Source organism: Megalobrama amblycephala, linkage group LG1, assembly GCF_018812025.1.
Source record: "Megalobrama amblycephala isolate DHTTF-2021 linkage group LG1, ASM1881202v1, whole genome shotgun sequence".
NCBI classification, from domain to species: Eukaryota; Metazoa; Chordata; class Actinopteri; order Cypriniformes; family Xenocyprididae; genus Megalobrama; species Megalobrama amblycephala.
In genome coordinates, this window is record NC_063044.1 from 43,915,470 (window position 1) to 43,934,319 (window position 18,850).

General features: G+C 37.1%; 1 pseudogene and 2 gene segments (V, D, J or C); all 3 read right to left on the reverse strand.

Annotated features, from left to right (window-relative positions):
- Nucleotides 1-291: 291 nt before the first annotated feature.
- LOC125268276 lies at nucleotides 292-767 on the reverse strand. The segment is given in 2 exon segments: nucleotides 292-608; nucleotides 719-767. Coding segments are annotated over 2 exon segments (366 nt in total).
- Nucleotides 768-7,193: 6,426 nt separating this feature from the next.
- LOC125249991 lies at nucleotides 7,194-7,850 on the reverse strand (annotated as a pseudogene).
- Nucleotides 7,851-13,521: 5,671 nt separating this feature from the next.
- LOC125250000 lies at nucleotides 13,522-14,078 on the reverse strand. The segment is given in 2 exon segments: nucleotides 13,522-13,919; nucleotides 14,030-14,078. Coding segments are annotated over 2 exon segments (366 nt in total).
- Between the last annotated feature and the right edge of the window lie 4,772 nt (nucleotides 14,079-18,850).

The window sequence follows — 18,850 nt, forward strand, 5'->3', positions numbered from 1 at the left end:
TTAAGTCAAAAATGTTTTTTAATCTAATTGAACCCACTTGACTGTCTTAGGTTACAGCAGGGTTACACCAACAGAGAAAGGTCTGCAGCTCATTTCTCAAACATTTGTTTGGCTGGAAAACACTGATGTTTCACACTTGTACAATATAAAAAAATAAATAAATTATGTCATTCAGAAAAAAAAAAAAAAAAAAAAAAACATTTGAAAAGTTATTTTTGTGTTCCTATATGGGGACTTTCTCTAATTCTTTTCATTCAAGATGTTTTTGAACAAAGCTGCTTGTGGTTTGTGTCACTGTGACTCTCTGGCGCAGTAATACACAGCTGTGTCCTCAGTCTGCATATTCTGTCCTTGTAGAGTCACTGTGCTGCTGGAAGTGTCTCTGCTAACTTGATATCTACTTTTCAGTTTATCACTGTAATATGTGTTACCATCACCACATATCTCTCCGACCCATTCCAGAGCTTTTCCTGCAGCCTGTCGTATGAAGTCAGTGCAGTAGCTGCTGTCAGTCACTGAATATCCAGAGATCTTACAGGACAGAGTCAAAACTTGACCAGGCCTTAAGACCACAGAATCAGTCTGGGTCAGTTCAACACAGTGGACACCTGGAGAAACAAATATGGACTGACATGTTAGATACATGGAAATATTTTGTATAAAAATGTTTATAAAAAACATTATTATAAATTATTTCTATAAAAGTATGAAGACTTACGAGGGACAGCTGCTAGCAGCAGAAACAACAAGAGAGATGAGGAGACCATGGTGTGAGAAATGAGAGAGCAATCTGCTTCTTTTCATCTAAATACTAAAATAAAGAGGAAGTGGAATATTTGCATAGAGTTCAGAGCAAAACTTAGCATGCAGCAATCAGGTTGCAGAATGAAAATCTGTCACAAATGTTTCATACCAAAAAGAGTGAGTTGATGAAAACTATTGGCACACATTAAGGGAACAGAAGCACAAAGGAAGATGCATGCAATAAAAGAAAGCAGATGCTTATTAATGACACCTGCTGATTATTAAATATACACATAGTCTAATTTTTGCTCTTCACATCACCAAACAACATTATGCTACTAGTGTATTAAGAGAGACAGCAGCCAATGAGGATTCTCTCTGATGTTTAGTGAAACGCTGCTGCTGTATCTGAAATTGCATACGGTAACACTTTATTTCGTTGGTTCACTTTAGACATTATACTGACTATAAGTAACTTTGACAGCTTATTCTACTAACCCTAACACCTAACCCTAAACTATCAGTTTACTAACAGTCTACTAATATTTTGATGAGAGTTAGTTGATATGTAGTTGCAAAGTTTCTTAGATAGTAGAGTGTCTAAAGTAAAGTAAAGCGTGATCTTCGCATATTTCCCTACTATATAATAGTTAAAAAAACAGTATGTGAAAAGTGTAGTATGTCTAAATTGACAGTAGTCATAAAAAGTAGACAAAAGTATCCGGATAACCTACAAAATTCTGAGGTGCACATCCAGTGGACTCTTTACTATCCCATGAAGCCACAGGAGAGGATTTGTGAACGCCAGTGAATTGACCAACTCACGCTGGTAGGTCACATGACAATGACAACATGGCAAATGTAGTACGTCTGGATTGCATTCATTCTGCACACAATCAAACATACAGAATTTACTTTTTTAACATTTGTAAAGTAATTACTTGTTCAAAACAAGTACCTACTCAGAGGGCCTGCAACGTTTTCTCACACTACCAATTCATACATGTTTTACGAGATGGCTAATTCGTACGAATTCATACGACCTCACTCATACGACCTCCCTCATACGAATTCATATGATTTGTATAAACCCCAGTGACGGGTAAGATTAGGGGCGGGGTTAGGGGTAGATAATTCGTACGAATTTATATGAATTTGGCAAATCGTAAAATACATACAAATTTGCAAAAAAGATACAAATTCGTATGAGTGAGGGTGTACAAATTCGTTCGAAATAGCCACCTTGTAAAATACGTACGAATTGCCATGAGATCGGGTCTCAATACCCACACTTGTGGACCTGCACCTAATGACAACCACAATAGCCCTAAATGTCAGCAGAGACCATGCAACTAGATGAGCCCTAGAGACAGATCCCTGTGAAGACTTTGTCGATACGACAGCCATCGGCACAAATCCTCAACAAAGACCACCAGAATCAGTCAAGTCTTCTGTACAGACCTCTATGGCCAGCTTCGACTCCTGCCCTCCATACTGTATGTCAGTGTGATGTATCCCAAACTAAATTTTCTGAGTGATACCAGTCCACAGTCTGACTTGTGATGCAGCCCTGAATCATGATCACACCATGTTGGTTTGTTTGGCCAGAAGAGGACTGGTCGCCCAACTGAGCCTGCTTTCTTTTTTCTCTTTCTGTTTTTTTTCTGTCACCGATGGAGTTTGGGTTCCTTGCCACTGTCTCCTCTGGGTTGCTTAGTTGGGGACACGTAATATTCAGCAATATTTTTGACTGTTCTGACACTATTGGATGAGAACTGAGCTGAGCTGGATGATGAGCTGAGCTGGCTGTTTTCTCCAGCGCTGATATATAGCTGAACTGAACTCATTTCATATTTCATGATCTTTACACAGTTATTGAACAGAACTGAATCAACATTGAACTGTCTTCAGCTGAACAATGACACTATTTTGTTTTTAGAGCTGCTTTACAGCAGAATTTAACTTTAATTACTTTTCCAGGGTCGGTCCGAATGTTTCTTATTGCACAAACGTTCCATTCCGTGCCAATCCAGGCCAGCTGGTACGGTTACAGTTTCATTTTCCACCGCGAGGCTGATAACGGCCGCTCTTTGAAGTGTAATATAAAAGCCTCAGTCGTTGCCTTGGTAACGCAACAGTTTACTGATGATATGAGATGTAAAATAACTATCGCGTTATGGAGGAAAATCAAATGTTTCTTTTAACTTTATTATTAATTTGTGTTTACGTCATGCAAGTAGAGCACTAGCCAGCTACAGAGAGAAGCCAGACAACAGACGAGTGACCAATCCTGAGTGGCGACGTCACATCATGGATTCTACCAGCACAATTCAGCTTAGACAACCGTGCCGAGAATTGCAGAAAGTTAGATTAATTAAATATTACACATAATTTGGTAGTCAAATGTAAAGTGTTGCACATGTAATTGGTGCAAGGATGAGTATATATATTTTATAAAAATACACTTAATTAGAAACATCACCATTACTAAATTGTGCTGTCTGTTGCATAGGGACCAACACTTAGAAGTTTACTTAAATGTACAATGTATTATGTGTTAAATGTACAAAAAGTGCAAGTATAGCTCTGTAAAAACTTTACTTACAATTTTACAGCACTATGTTGTAATTGTGTCTTGAGGCATCTTTACACAGAAAAAGCGGCACAGAAACCAACTCTGAAGCGGCATAATACCACAAAAATGTGCATTTACACAGAACGTTTAATGCTGTTCTGAAGCGGCATAAATGCATTTGCATAGGAATTAAAATGGCGCGAAACAATGCTTTGAACATAAGTATTTCAAAACTAACAGTTTTAACAAAATTAATTTAAAAATAAATAATAAACAATGAAATATAACTCGAAATAAAAAAAATACAAAAATTTAAAGTAGTAAACTGCGTGCTATATCTCACGCTTTGATGTTTGTCGTAATAAAAATTGAACGTAACAAAAAATTATACATTATTACACCGGGTAGTTCACAACAGGGTTAAAAGAGGTCGAACATTTTTTTTTTTTTTTTTTCAAAGAGACAGAAACAACAAATGATGCTAGCATTTGCGTGTATCAGGCAGCAGCAGATCACCAAGACCGTCGTGTGTGGGTGAAATATCGTCCTCAAGGAGATGATTTTTGGAATATAATATAACAGTACACAATCACAGTGACGCCGATTGTGTTAAGCATTTACCTTATCTGAGAAAAATGTAGCAGCGCGTTGATCTGACAGTCTCTTCATGGGAAGATTACAAACGGCGAAAGCCAATTGATGACACACGACGATTCTCTGCTGTTATTTTGGTGGTTTTGCTTCACGATGTGAGTACAGGACTCTTTTACTTCAATGCCCCTTGTTGGAAGACATTATTTTTATTATTTGCCCTAAGTTATACGTTTCGTCTCCTGCTTCTTGAATCTCGCGCCGCCTGAGCTGACTGGAATGCTTTTGGTTGTCATGACAATGACGTAGTTTAGAGCGGCTATATTCCGTGTTCATTTACACTGAACCAGAACAGTATCAGACTCGCCTTTGATACTAGGGGCTGAGGTGGGTCAGACCCGGCGTATTTTAGGTTTTCTTTAACACGGCATTGCGTCTTTACACTGAATTCTGAGCAGGTAACGTTACAGACCCGTTTCAGAACAGCCATAAATCGGCTGTGTAAAGATGCTTTTACTGAATCAAAAGGTCTAGCCTGGGTGCCAGCCCGAACCCCGCCCACAACATTTTTTGGACGGGAAGTTCGGTCTGGACTTGATCCATTGTGGAGTAATTATGCTCAGCTCCCAGAAGGCCGAGCCAATCAAATTGCCAGGGCGGGCTTTAATCGATGATGGACAGGCTATCTGCGGTTACGTAACCACCCACGTCATCAAAGAGCGCTTGGGTTGAATTGGTTTTCACCATAGACAGTAAAAGAAATGGACACAGCGACCCCATTGGAACTCAATTGAGACAAGTGAAGCCCATTTTTAGCGATTTTTAGCACTTCCGTTTCTGACGCGCAGACTCAAACTAAGCTTGATGACGTCAGCAACCTGTCTGACAGATGTAAATCTTCTAGTAGCTGTGCGTGCAAACTGCCATCGTTAATCTTGCAGAGACGGCGAGCTTGAGCGGGGAGTTCTTTGGCGTGAGTGAGCAGGAGTAAGTATTCTGATTAATTATTTTGTATAGTATTTTAAAATGTAACGCCAGTACGCCATATTAAGTTAATGCATACTATTGCCTGCGAGCTTCTCCTCCTGTCTGTACAGTAATTTCTCTACTGTGCGACAGAGAGTCGAGTGGTTATGACGCAATCGTTAGCCTATTTTTACAAAAACTGTTTCTACGGGGCCATAATGTAACATAGAAGGTAATGGAGCCCTTTATACATTGTCGTGTATCTTTAGAAATAAATAATGGACAAATGGAGTCTTTAAACGCCTCAGATGTAAAGTTATTCGCTGTCAAAGTGACGCCAAATGAATGGGAGTCAATGGGATGCTAACGCAAGTGAAGTTCTGTTACAAGATGGCGGCACGCGGCCGACTTCAACTTCCGGTCGACTTCCTTGGGCACTGGTTTTCACCAACGATGACTGCAGCTGGAGAAGTAAGATGTTTAGATTCCGCTATTACGTCTGTAATAAAAGAAATCGACAGCGCATTAATTTCAAAAGACGAACAAAGAACCGCAATCAAGGCATTTGTCGATGGGAAAGATGTGTTTGCCGTCCTTCCAACGGGATTCGGCAAAAGTTTAAGTACAAGTTCAACATACGTCACTTACTGCGTTGCTCTGATTGGTTGTAGGTCTATCCAATTGAGTGCAGAGTTTTGTTTTTTTACTGGTTCGGTTAAGACACGCCCCATAATTCAAGTGCAATGGAGCAGTATCAGACTCACATTCTGCCTGGAATATGAGTATGACGAAGTCAGGCTACAAAAGGTCTACACAACCAACACTTTCACCAAATATAGGAAAGAAGTCATGTAAGTAGACAAGTGGTCAAGTGGAAAGACAGCATTTGCGGGTATTGGAAGAAGAATATGCAATTTCCGATGCAGCCAGTGGGTAAGAAAATACATCGAGGGGGTGATCCAATTTTTATAGAAAAATAATTTGTAATGATGATGATAAAGATGTTTTTGTACAGGGAGGCTGTTTGCGTCTGTCACTGTGTATAATATTTGGCACAATAATACACAGCTGTGTCTTGAGCTTGCATATTATTTCCCTGCAGTGTTATTGTGTTACTGGAGGTGTCTCTGGTGATGCTGAACTTGCTTTTCAGTGAATCCTTGTAGGCTAAGTTTCCATTACTCCAGATCACTCCAATCCATTCCAGAGCTTTTCCTGCAGGCTGACGAATCCAGCCTGTAGCATAACTAGTAACTGAATATGAGACTTTACAGTTGATAGTTAGAGTGGCATCAGGACGGACAGTCAGAGACTCAGGCTGAGTGAGTTCATATGAATGAATACCTGTATCAAATCAAATAATAGCTGTTAGTAAAATAGCATGAAGTTTAAAGATGGTTAACAAGCTTTTTAGCTACAAAATGATGCATCACACAGAAAAGTAGACTAAACTTACAGGATACTACTGCCAGAAGCAACACTAAAGATGAAGAGATCATGGTGTGTTTCACAGCACAGTTTGTTCTTCTCTCCCTCTAGTGATCAGATGAATGTATAAACTGACTCATGTCTGCTGTTTAAATATGCAACAGAAGATTTACATAAACACACAGAGCTAATAATCAACTTTACATGCTAAAAAATATTTATGTTACGCTTCATATAATTTATTCTATTCTCTCATAGAGAATTTTATGACATCAAGCTTATGTTTTGTCAACTTTTTTCTCTACTGCACATTTTATATATCTCCATCTACTTTAATTATTTTAATTCAGGGGTTGATAAAACTAATATTGGCTATATTGGAAAGCAACAAAAGCAGTAGGTCAGTAATCTGGTTCTGTTGGACCTGCATCTGAAAGTCTAAAGGCCTCGACTTTTGCCTGTAATAATGAAGCAAAACTTGTGAACTCAGAAAATAAAAAACACTTGAAACAACTCTTGCATTTTTATATTCAGAGGATTTTTTCTTTTTATTCAAGATGTTTTAGAACTGCTTGTTGTTTATTACTGTTTTCACAGTATGATGCTGATATTCATTATTATATTTTGCCCTTGTAGAGTCACTTTCACTTGTAGACTCCTGGAAGAGTCTCTGGTTAATTGAAACATATTTTTAGTTTGTCACTGTAAAATGTGTAGCCATTACCACAAATCTGCATATCAAAAATATGTGTTGTGTTAAAGCAGTCAGATATGCATTTGTGCTGTGTGATGTTAGAGCTTTTATAGTGTATTGTAAATTTAACAGTAATATAATAGGCTTTAATAATGATGTGACAGATGGTATATCTTCTCATTAGGACTGTATTTTATGGATTTTTTATTCTCTGCTGCCACCTGTTGAACTCTAGTGACAAGAGATGAAACACTCAAGTGGTTTTTGTTCAGCCGTGCAAGAACTTTGTGTCACTGTGTTTGTTTTGCGCAATAATATGTGGCTGAGTCTTCTGTTGTCAGGCCCGACAGTTTCAGATATACCATATTCTTTGAATTATCTCTGGTGATTTCAGTTCGTCTGTTGAAGGCTTCAGCATAGTCATGGCTGCTTACCATTACTATAAACACGACCAATCCACACGAGAGGTTTTCCAGCTTGTTGTCTGATCCAGTGCATGCTACAGCAGCTAAAGCTGAACCCGGATCCTCTACAGGACAGAGTCAGAGTTTCTCCAGGCTTTTTCTGAACTGTGCTTTCAATGGACTCCATACTTTGACATTTTAAACCTAAAAGGAAGATTGAAACGACTGATTTCATTTGAAACATATATGTATTAGAACTGACAATAGAAACGTGTTTCATGAGAAAACTCACGGTGTACGCTGAATGAGAGCAGCAGTAAGCAGAGTGAACTCTTCATCTTGAAAGTGGTGATGTAACGCTCCAGATCCAATCAGAAGCACATAAATACTGAACAAACATACAGGAGTGTTTGATTTGCATTGGAGGGTCACAAGATACAATCATGACTGAAGGACTAAACTACACTGTAAAAAATTACCGTGATTTTAACAGTAAAAGACTGTAAAAATGCTGCGGTGAAAAACTGTTAATTGGTTTACAGAAAGTTTCCGTACTATATACAGTGAATAACTGTAATAGATCTACCGGTACATTTAATGTAATTTACGGTAAAATACCATTAAATTCACAGTTTTTGAAAGTGAAAAATAACAATTCATTGTAAAATTTAGTGAAAAACCGTAAATTGACATTCCCACAATTCCCTGCGTGACACTTCACATTTGATATATTTTTGTTGAAATAACTCTGTTTCTTCTTAGTTTTTCTCATTTTTTTCTAATCAGTTATGTACATTAGGGTTTTATGTTACATCTAATGTTGTTAAATTAATGTTTATTGCATTTTTAAAATTTCATGCATGTTACCATGATGGTGTTTAGTGTGTGTGTGAATGACACTGTGTGCACCTTCTTTATGTTAGTGTTGTCCTTCTCAGCTTGTGGAAAAGCTGCTTGTGATGAACTTTGATTCATCATGTGACTCTCATCACCACTGTGTTTGGTGACTGTCAGTGTATTATAAAGGTACAAAACAGATATTAGTACTTCATTAGAATATATACTTCATTTAAGAATATATTGCGATGTAAATTGAATGAAGTGTGTGGCTGTTTTAATTAATTTGGTGATATATGATTAATGTTATTGTTTTTACCTTATCTGTTTGGAATCGGCCATCTTGGCCAGGACTCCCTGGAAGAAGAGATTTCTTTTATCTCAATGGGACCTTCCTGGAAAAATAAAGGTTAAATAAAAAAAATAATAAAATTAGGTTGGTAAATTAACATTATATCAGTTAATGAAATATGTTATTTTTCCGTAAATTTTACTGGGATTTTTTTTACAGTGTATTTAAGAACAGTATGACGTGAATGTGAATATGTACCTTTCTGTTCACTGTTATATGTCACAATACACAATAAGAAAAGTTTTTCTGCATTTTATTTTTTGTTTGTTGATCACACGTGCTCATGCTGTTTGCAGTCAACTAGATAACATGATATTTATTCATGCTGCTTGATAACTGAATCAACAGAAAAGAGAATAAAAAAAAATATTCTCGTGTGGGAACTGGTGCATGTTAATTTTATATTTCTAAATAATTATTAGTGCTGCTCAATCAGTGGCTGAAATCTCCAATCGCTCCTCTGAGACAACAGTAACACTGGGTCAAAACAAGCTCAAAACTGAACTTTACTGACCAACAGACTTTATAACCTGATGAAAGCAAAGAGATGCAAGAGCTGATGGATTTCATTGATGGATGGAGAGAATTTTAATGTCATCAAATGAATATCAGCTGTGAATGATGAACATTTTATAAAAATGGTTTTGAACTTTAGAGGACAAAACAATCAATACCCTAATGTGAATATGATGATGTTTTTGTACAGGGAGGCTGTTTGCGTCTGTCACTGTGTATATCTCTGGCACAATAATACACAGCTGTGTCTTGAGCTTGCATATTATTTCCCTGCAGTGTTATTGTGTTACTGGAGGTGTCTCTGGTGATGCTGAACTTGCTTTTCAGTGAATCCTTATAGGCTAAGTTTCCATTACTCCCAGATCACTCCAATCCACTTCCAGAGCTTTTCCTGCAGGCTGATGAATCCAGGCCTGTAGCCATAACTAGTAACTGAATATGAGACTTTACAGTTGATAGTTAGAGTGGCATCAGGACGGACAGTCAGAGACTCAGGCTGAGTGAGTTCATATGAATGAATACCTGTATCAAATCAAATTAATAGCTGTTAGTAAAATAGCATAAAGTTTAAAGATGGTTAACAAGCTTTTTAGCAACAAAATGATGCATCACACAGAAAAGTAGACTAAACTTACAGGATACTACTGCCAGAAGCAACACTAAAGATGAAGAGATCATGGTGTGTTTCACAGCACAGTTTGTTCTTCTCTCCCTCTAGTGATCAGATGAATGTATAAACTGACTCATGTCTGCTGTTTAAATATGCAACAGAAGATTTACATAAACACACAGAGCTAATAATCAACTCCACAAGCTCAAACAACAAGAATATTGGGATTACATGAAGAGGCATCATCACACTGTCCTGAACTTTTAGTTATTACTGATATGAAGTTCATTAGCAGAAAATATAAACAGTTTATTGTGACTGTAAGTGATTCAAACTATCAAAATGTAAAGTTAAATATTCTTCGATTGAATTTGCCCTGATCAGAGCATTTATGCCAATTAAAGTTATACAATGAATATGTCTTGTTCTTTTTTTCTTTAGACTAGAGATTTTATAATTATTTATTGCATATATTAATTATATTTGTGTTATTATTTTATTGATGTTACATCTGACAGCAAACAACATCAGTAATAATGAATCTTTCTGTTGGGCCATCATCAGAAAGACTTGCTTTTCTCACCTGTTCAGTGAATTGAAATAAATATTTAAGTTTTAAAATTATCATGAAGATTGTCTGATCTGGTTTCTTCAGTACACTTGTAACAGGTGCCTGTCTTGTTACTTGAATAAGCTTAGCTAACAATCAGTGGCGTAGCGTCTGGGCATGCAGGGTATGCACATGCATATGGGCACATATCTATTATTGACCGGTATTCACATTTCTGTCATTATAAATTGGCTTTCTGAAACTTATGCATGCAGTAATGTAAGTAGTACAGAATTTTAAACGGCTACGTCTGCACATTTTAATATACTGCACAAGATGTGAATAAATGTAACTGGTACACTCCCTGGGGTGGATACTTATTATTCAACAAAATAAAACATGATGGAAATATATTTAGAGAAGAAACTTGTAGTAAATTTATTAAGCATGTGCATTAAAAAAGTCTGTGACAGAATAATTCATTCATAACTGGAATAATCTTCAAACTCATCGCATCTATGATCGTTCTGAAATTCCAAAGCCCGAGTCAAATCGGTGGAATTCAAACTTGGACTATGTTGAAAAGCCGTTTTTTTCAAAGTCATAATGATGGAGGAGCCCGGTAACACTTTAGAATACTGATCCTTCATAAATGAATAACTACACAGGAACAAATGAATAATGCATTATTAACACTCTAGTAACTACTATTAACTAACAAGAAACTCTGATGAATGAATTAGTAAGTAATAGTGCTAAACACAGCTGCTAAAAAGATGATTGCGTTGAGATGAAAACCTCCTCATTCACTTTCTGTTAAACGATTCTTACATTTTTGGATGTGATTTTTCTAGAACTGTCTCCTGCTCGAGTTCTTTTGACTTTTGAAATGCTTTGTAATGTTCTTTTCTTTTCTTTTCTTCTTTTAAAAATGAAGCAAGAAACATTAATCATATACAATATCTCTGATCTGCTGGACTCGCCTTTGGAGAAGAGCTTTTGTTGATTTTGTACTCAGAAAATGTAAGTATTACTACTAAAGATAAGATTACCCCAGAATGAACTGCATTGCTTGCACACACCAACACTTACACAAATAATAATGATAAATGCTGACCAATACTTAATTATATTACTTTTTTTCAATGAAAATTGTTTTTGCAGTCAAGCAATGAATTAATGCATGATTAATAAAATAATTATATTTTATTTACTGACAACAATAGGAAACATAAATGAGTAAAAGAATGAATATAAGTAACCATCACAATACATAAATAAATATACAATTCAACAACACATGAAACAAAGCTTTTTTTTTTAACTTATTGTTATCTCAACATAGCTGTGCCAATTCTGCAGCTTTATTTTGATGAAGCAGCTGACCACCGTGAACACCTTCGCCTGTCTTTGCCATCCAAGAAGATGTGCGGGACAATCTGGCTGGCGCTGTGTCTGCTCCAGTCATTTGTGTGCTCTCCATGAGCATTACTACCTTTAAAACATTTAAACAGATTAAAACGTTGTACAATTCATGTCAGCATTCTGTTTCTTGCCTTATTTCATTTAATATTTGTACAATTAAATGCTAATTTCTGTTGTAGCATTATTACTTTAGTGGTGTGGTGGCCTAAACCACTGAACTGGTAAGCAGAAGGTTGCTGGTTCGATCTCTGTATCCGTCACCGTCCTTGAGCAAGACTTCAGGTTACTCCACATTGATCATCACTGTAATAAGAGCACTGTAAGTCACTTTGGATAAAAGCACCTGCAAAAAGCATAAATGTAAATGTGATTTTTGTAAATCCTTTTTTTTTTAGTGTCTTGGGCACAAACATTCAATAAAGCTACTTATTTCTTAAAGTTTACGTTTTCAAGGTACTACTATAATATAAATGCATACATACATTTCATACAGTTTCTATTTGGGGGCATAAAGGCTTAGTTCACCCAAACATATAAATTGAGTCATTATTTACTCGCCTTCAGGCTGTTCAATCCCTGCTCATTTCTTTTTCCCTTTTTTTGCCTTGCAGGTCCTGCTCCACCACAAAAACTCTGCAGAAAACATACAGACATCAAGAATAAGAAAGTGCTGTAATAATTTACAATAATTAAAATAAACTACAACTTAAGTTTTAAATTGATTGTTTTTTATTCATTTCTGTAGTATCCTCACTCAAAGCCATTGATGGCAGCATTCCTTCATCAGCCTCTCTCCACCGGATAAACACACATGTGATCATTTGTCCCTGTAACATCCAGACAAGACTCAAGCTTCCTCTGAGATTCATGTGCTCAATTTACATTTACATGTTGAGGTAGTTGATGATGTGTTAACTCACTTTTTATCCAACACAAATGTTCCTTAATTTATCAACAGTACTAAGAGACAAATAAAATAGATAACTTATGTCTAGTTACTTTTGTTTTTTGTTTTTTTACATTACTTGCATTCATGTAATTTAAGCAGTGTTGACAACAGTGAATTCTACATAATAGTACACACACATCACTCAGATGTCTATTTCATGTTGTGATGTGCTCATCATCTGCAATATTTATTGGATATTTTCATGTAAGGTGTTAAATAAACATTTAGAAAGTGATTTTATGATGTATATGGTTTAGATTTCATGTAAATCCCCCTTGGAGACGAACGTGTGCTTACTGAAGCTCCCCTGTTAGCTGTACATAATAAAACGTGTTTGTAAGATTTAAAAATAGCCATATGTTTTAAATTAACCAAGGAAAAAAATAAAAATGCCATTTCATTAATCTTACAATATCTCTTATCTGCTGGACTGAGAATCACAAAGGCAGACAGTGCCCTCTATTGTAAAATCAGCAGTATTCTCATTAAAAATAATTTCTAGATAAACTCTAAAAATAAACTTTACTGAGACTGCACACAGCAAAAAGAAAGAAAGAAAGAAAGAAAGAAAGAAAGAAAGAAAGAGCCAGTTAGCCAGGTCATTAGAAGTTACGACAGGAAGAACATTTTTAGAAATAAATATATAAATAAATAACAATTGTGGCTTCTAATGAACTAGTTGCATTTAAGTAAAAAATATTATTTAATCTAATTGAACCCACTTGAATGTCTTAGGTTACAGCAGTGTTACCAACAGAGAAAGGTCTGCAGCTCATTTCTCAAACATTTGTTTGACTGGAAAACACTGATGTTTCCCACTTGTACAATATAAAAAATAAATAATGTCATTCAGAAAAAGAAAAAAATACATTTGAAAAGTTATTTTTGTATTCCTATATGGGGACTTTCTCTTATTCTTTTCATTCAAGATGTTTTTGAACAAAGCTGCTTGTGGTTTGTGTCACTGTGACTCTCTGGCGCAGTAATACACAGCTGTGTCCTCAGTCTGCATATTCTGTCCTTGTAGAGTCACTGTGCTGCTGGAAGTGTCTCTGCTAACTTGATATCTACTTTTCAGTTTATCACTGTAATATGTGCTACCATCACCACATATCTCTCCGACCCATTCCAGAGCTTTTCCTGCAGCCTGTCGTATGAAGTCAGTGCAGTAGCTGCTGTCAGTCAATGAATATCCAGAGATCTTACAGGACAGAGTCAAAACCTGACCAGGCCTTAAGACCACAGAATCAGTCTGGGTCAGTTCAACACAGTGGACACCTGGAGAAACAAATATGGCCTGACATGTTAGATACATGGAAATATTTTGTATAAAAATATTTATAAAAAACATTATTATAAATTATTTCTATAAAAGTATGAAGACTTACGAGGGACTGCTGCTAGCAGCAGAAACAGCAAGAGAGATGAGGAGACCATGGTGTGGGAAATGAGAGAGCAATCTGCTTCTTTTCCTCTAAATACTAAAATAAAGAGGAAGAGGAATATTTGCATAGAGTTCAGAGCAAAACTTAGCATGCAGCAATCAGGTTGCAGAATGAAAATCTGTCGCAAATGTTTCATACCAAAAAGAGTGAGTTGATGAAAACTATTGGCACACATTAAGGGAACAGAAGCACAAAGGAACATGCATGCAATAAAAGAAAGTGAATGCTTATTAATGACACCTGCTGATTATTAAATATACACATAGTCTAATTTTTGCTCTTCACATCACCAAACAACATTATGCTACTAGTGTATTAAGAGAGACAGCAGCCAATGAGGATTCTCTCTGATGTTTAGTGAAACGCTGCTGCTGTATCTGAAATCGCATACGGTAACACTTTATTTCGTTGGTTCACTTTAGACATTATACTGACTATAAGTAACTTTGACAGCTTATTCTACTAACCCTAACACCTAACCCTAAACTATCAGTCTACTAACAGTCTACTAATATTTTAATGAGAGTTAGTTGATATGTAGTTGCAAAGTTACTTAGATAGTAGTGTCTAAAGTTTACAAAGTAAAGCGTGATCTTCGCATATTTCCCTTCTATATAATAGTTAAAAAAAACAGTATGTGAAAAGTGTAGTATGTCTAAATTGACAGTATTCATAAAAAGTAGACAAAAGTATCCGGATGACCTACAAAATTCTGAGGTGCACATCCAGTGGACTTTTTACTATCCCATGAAGCCACAGGAGAGGATTTGTGAACGCCAGTGAATTGACCAACTCACGCTGGTAGGTCACATGACAATGACAACATGGCAAATGTAGTACGTCTGGATTGCATTCATTCTGCACACAATCAAACATACAGAATTTACTTTTTTAACATTTGTAAAGTAATTACTTGTTCACAACAAGTACCTACTCAGAGGGCCTGCAACGTTTTCTCACAATACCAATTCATACATGTTTTACGAGATGGCTAATTCGTACGAATTCATACGACCTCACTCATACGACCTCCCTCATACGAATTCATATGATTTGTATAAACCCCAGTGACGGGTAAGATTAGGGGCGGGGTTAGGGGTAGATAATTCGTACGAATTTATATGAATTTGGCAAATCGTAAAATACGTACAAATTTGCAAAAAAGATACAAATTCGTATGAGTGAGGGTGTACAAATTCGTTCGAAATAGCCACCTTGTAAAATACGTACGAATTGCCATGAGATCGGGTCTCAATACCCACACTTGTGGACCTGCACCTAATGACAACCACAATAGCCCTAAATGTCAGCAGAGACCATGCAACTAGATGAGCCCTAGAGACAGATCCCCTGTGAAGACTTTGTCGATACGACAGCCATCGGCACAGATCCTCAACAAAGACCATCAGAATCAGTCAAGTCTTCTGTACAGACCTCTATGGCCAGCTTCGACTCCTGCCCTCCATACTGTATGTCAGTGTGATGTATCCCAAACTAAATTTTCTGAGTGATACCAGTCCACAGTCTGACTTGTGATGCAGCCTGGAATCATGATCACACCATGTTGGTTTGTTTGGCCAGAAGAGGACTGGTCGCCCAACTGAGCCTGCTTTCTTTTTCTCTTTCTGTTTTTTTCTGTCACCGATGGAGTTTGGGTTCCTTGCCACTGTCTCCTCTGGGTTGCTTAGTTGGGGACACGTAATATTCAGCAATATTTTTGACTGTTCTGACACTATTGGATGAGAACTGAGCTGAGCTGGATGATGAGCTGAGCTGGCTGTTTTCTCCAGCGCTGATATATAGCTGAACTGAACTCATTTCATATTTCATGATCTTTACACAGTTATTGAACAGAACTGAATCAACACTGAACTGTCTTCAGCTGAACAATGACACTATTTTCTTTTTAGAGCTGCTTTACAGCAGAATTTAACTTTAACCACTTTTCCAGGGTCGGTCCGAATGTTTCTCATTGCACAAACGTTCCATTCCGTGCCAATCCAGGCCAGCTGGTGCAGTTACAGTTTCATTTTCCACCGCGGGGCTGATAACGGCCGCTCTTTGAAGTGTAATATAAAAGCATCAGTCGTTGCCTTGGTAACGCAACAGTTTACTGATGATATGAGATGTAAATAACTATCGCGTTATGGAGGATAATCAAATGTTTCTTTTAACTTTATTATTAATTTGTGTTTACGTCATGCAAGTAGAGCGCTGGCCAGCTACAGAGAGAAGCCAGACAACAGACGAGTGACCAATCCTGAGTGGCGACGTCACATCATGGATTCTACCAGCACAATAGAGTGCCCCAGGGATGACGCATTTTTGTAGGCAAAACCCAGAAGCGAGTTAGCATTTTAGGAATTCCGGTTCCAACGCCATTAAGTCTATGGGTTTTTTGAATGGGTTTTTGCTAAATCGCCTGAAATAAGGTCTGTGGTTAACAAAGCCTCTAAATACTTTCACGTTTTGGTCTATGACATAAATCACACCAGTTATAACCCACTTGTGATTTTTTTAAACTTTTACTGTGTCTTAAAAACGGCGGTTGCTAACAAATTGCTAAAAGGGACTACTTCCTTTGGCGGGGACTTTAGACGTCATCATTAAAACGGGACATTTGGACAGCATTTCTCATGAAAAAGTGGATAAGTATTAATAACAGTGCAGATCATAATCAGCAAACATGTTTATAAATAAAGCTGTTTTTTAAAATACAGTTTGAGGAAGCTTGGTGGTGATGACGTTGATCCGCGACTATGGTGTGCTGTAGTCCGTTTATAGCCTATTGTTAGCCTTTTATAGCTATCTGATGACTTTATTTAGGCTTCAAAATCTATAAATGTTTGTGTTCACTTGTAAAGATTATCTTGATAGACAAAACGTGTAAATGTCATAACCCTTTGTTAAACACAGAGCTTATTTTCTGCGATTTTCCAAAAGTCTATGGGAAAAATGCATAGGCTTTCAACCGAGGGACCCCATGCGCCTCTAACTTCCGGGGCTGCGTTCCACTTCAGTTTTAGACACGCACTCGCGAACTTCCCTACACACTTCCCCTCGGGGGAATCCCTGCCGCCGCCATTTTGAAGTGCGTTCCACTTCGTGAAGTGGACGAGGGAAGTTTACATGGACAGACCCTCACTCCCTCGATTTTAAGCGAGTCTACTTCACATGTAGACTTCAGGCAGCTCCATAACCCACAATACAACACGATTATGACGCGTTATCGCGTTTAATTTACCCTACCACAAACAATTCTATGATATATTAATTATTTTTTTAAACATTTAAAACACACATATATACATATAGAATGCTGTATTAAACAAATTTATAAGAGGAAAAAATAAATAATAAATCAGCTCCATTGCGGATTCCAAGTGATCAAGGGCTTAGGACGTTCCAGTTCAGCCCATTGCAAAGGTTCCGCCAGAAGTGGCCACTCATGCAACGTAAGCAATGACGTACATCGAGTCAACGAGACCGAGGGAAGTTAGCGAGGGAAGGGCATTTAAAAACCGAACTGGAACGCAGCCTAGGTTGGCCTACAAAAACGCGTCATCCCTGGGGCACTCTATTCAGCTTAGACAACCATGCCAAGGACTGCCGGAAAAAAAACTTTCACAGTATATGTTAAATTAATTAGATATTACACATAATTTGGTAGTCAAATGTAAAGTGTTGCACATGTAATTGGTGCAAGGATGAGTATATGTATTTTATAAAAATACACTTAATTAGAAACATCACCATTACTAAATTGTGCTGTCTGTTGCATAGGGACCGACACTTAGAAGTTTACTTAAATGTACAATGTATTATGTGTTAAATGTACAAAAAAGTGCAAATATTGCTCTGTAAAAACTTTACTTACAATTTTACAGCACTATGTTGTAATTGTGTCTCACTGAATGATCAAAAGGTCTACACAACCAACACTTTCACCAAATATAGGAAAGAAGTCATGTAAGTAGACAAGTGTCAAGTGGAAAGACAGCATTGCGGGTATTGGAAGAAAATATGCAATTTCCGATGCAGCAGTGGTAAGAACATACATTGAGGGGTGATCCAATTTTTATAGAAAATAATTTGTAATGATGATGATGATAAAGATGTTTTGTACAGGGAGGCTGTTTGCGTCTCTCACTGTGATTCTCTGGCACAATAATACACAGCTGTGTCTTGAGCTTGCATATTATTTCCCTGCAGAGTTATTGTGTTACTGGAGGTGTCTCTAGTGACGCTGAACTTGCTTTTCAGTGAATCCTTGTAGGATAAGCTTCCATCATACCAGATCACTCCAATCCATTCCAGAGCTTTTCCTGCAGGCTGACGAATCCAGCCTGTAGCATAACTAGTAACTGAATATGAGACTTTACAGTTGATAGTTAGAGTGGCATCAGGACGGACAGTCAGAGACTCAGGCTGAGTGAGTTCATATGAATGAATACCTGTATCAAATCAAATAATAGCTGTTAGTAAAATAGCATGAAGTTTAAAGATGGTTAACAAGCTTTTTAGCAACAAAATGATGCATCACACAGAAAAGTAGACTAAACTTACAGGATACTACTGCCAGAAGCAACACTAAAGATGAAGAGATCATGGTGTGTTTCACAGCACAGTTTGTTCTTCTCTCCCTCTAGTGATCAGATGAATGTATAAACTGACTCATGTCTGCTGTTTAAATATGCAACAGAAGATTTACATAAACACACAGAGCTAATAATCAACTCCACAAGCTCAAACAACAAGAATATT